The 225-nt window shown below is 72.0% G+C and overlaps 1 protein-coding gene across 1 annotated transcript in view; it reads right to left on the reverse strand.

Moving 5' to 3' along the window:
* Positions 1-10: 10 nt before the first annotated feature.
* The window catches only part of VAMP5 (vesicle-associated membrane protein 5), a gene marked incomplete at both ends in the record, with an annotated part of 1,494 nt that continues 1,279 nt past the window's right edge, over positions 11-225 (reverse strand). The window contains one exon of the mRNA XM_010190248.1: positions 11-127. Within this exon, the coding sequence (XP_010188550.1) occupies positions 11-127 (117 nt within the window). The remainder of the gene's footprint in view (positions 128-225) is intronic.

The raw sequence follows: 225 nt of genomic DNA on the forward strand, positions 1-225 counted from the left end.
GCGCCAGCGCCAGCAGCAGGAGCAGGAGGAGGAGGAGGCCGAGGCCGAGGGCCAGGAGGCGCCACCGCCGGGACCCCCCCTGCTGCCGCTGCGCCACCGCCCGCGTGCTGCGCGTGAAGGTCTCACCCTGGGGGGACACGGTGACCCTATAGCACCTGGGGTACCCCTATAGCACCTGGGGTACCCCTATAGCACCTGGGGGTGACCCCTATAGCGCCTGGGGGT

Source organism: Mesitornis unicolor, unplaced genomic scaffold (genome assembly GCF_000695765.1).
Source record: "Mesitornis unicolor isolate BGI_N332 unplaced genomic scaffold, ASM69576v1 scaffold42018, whole genome shotgun sequence".
NCBI lineage: Eukaryota > Metazoa > Chordata > Aves > Mesitornithiformes > Mesitornithidae > Mesitornis > Mesitornis unicolor.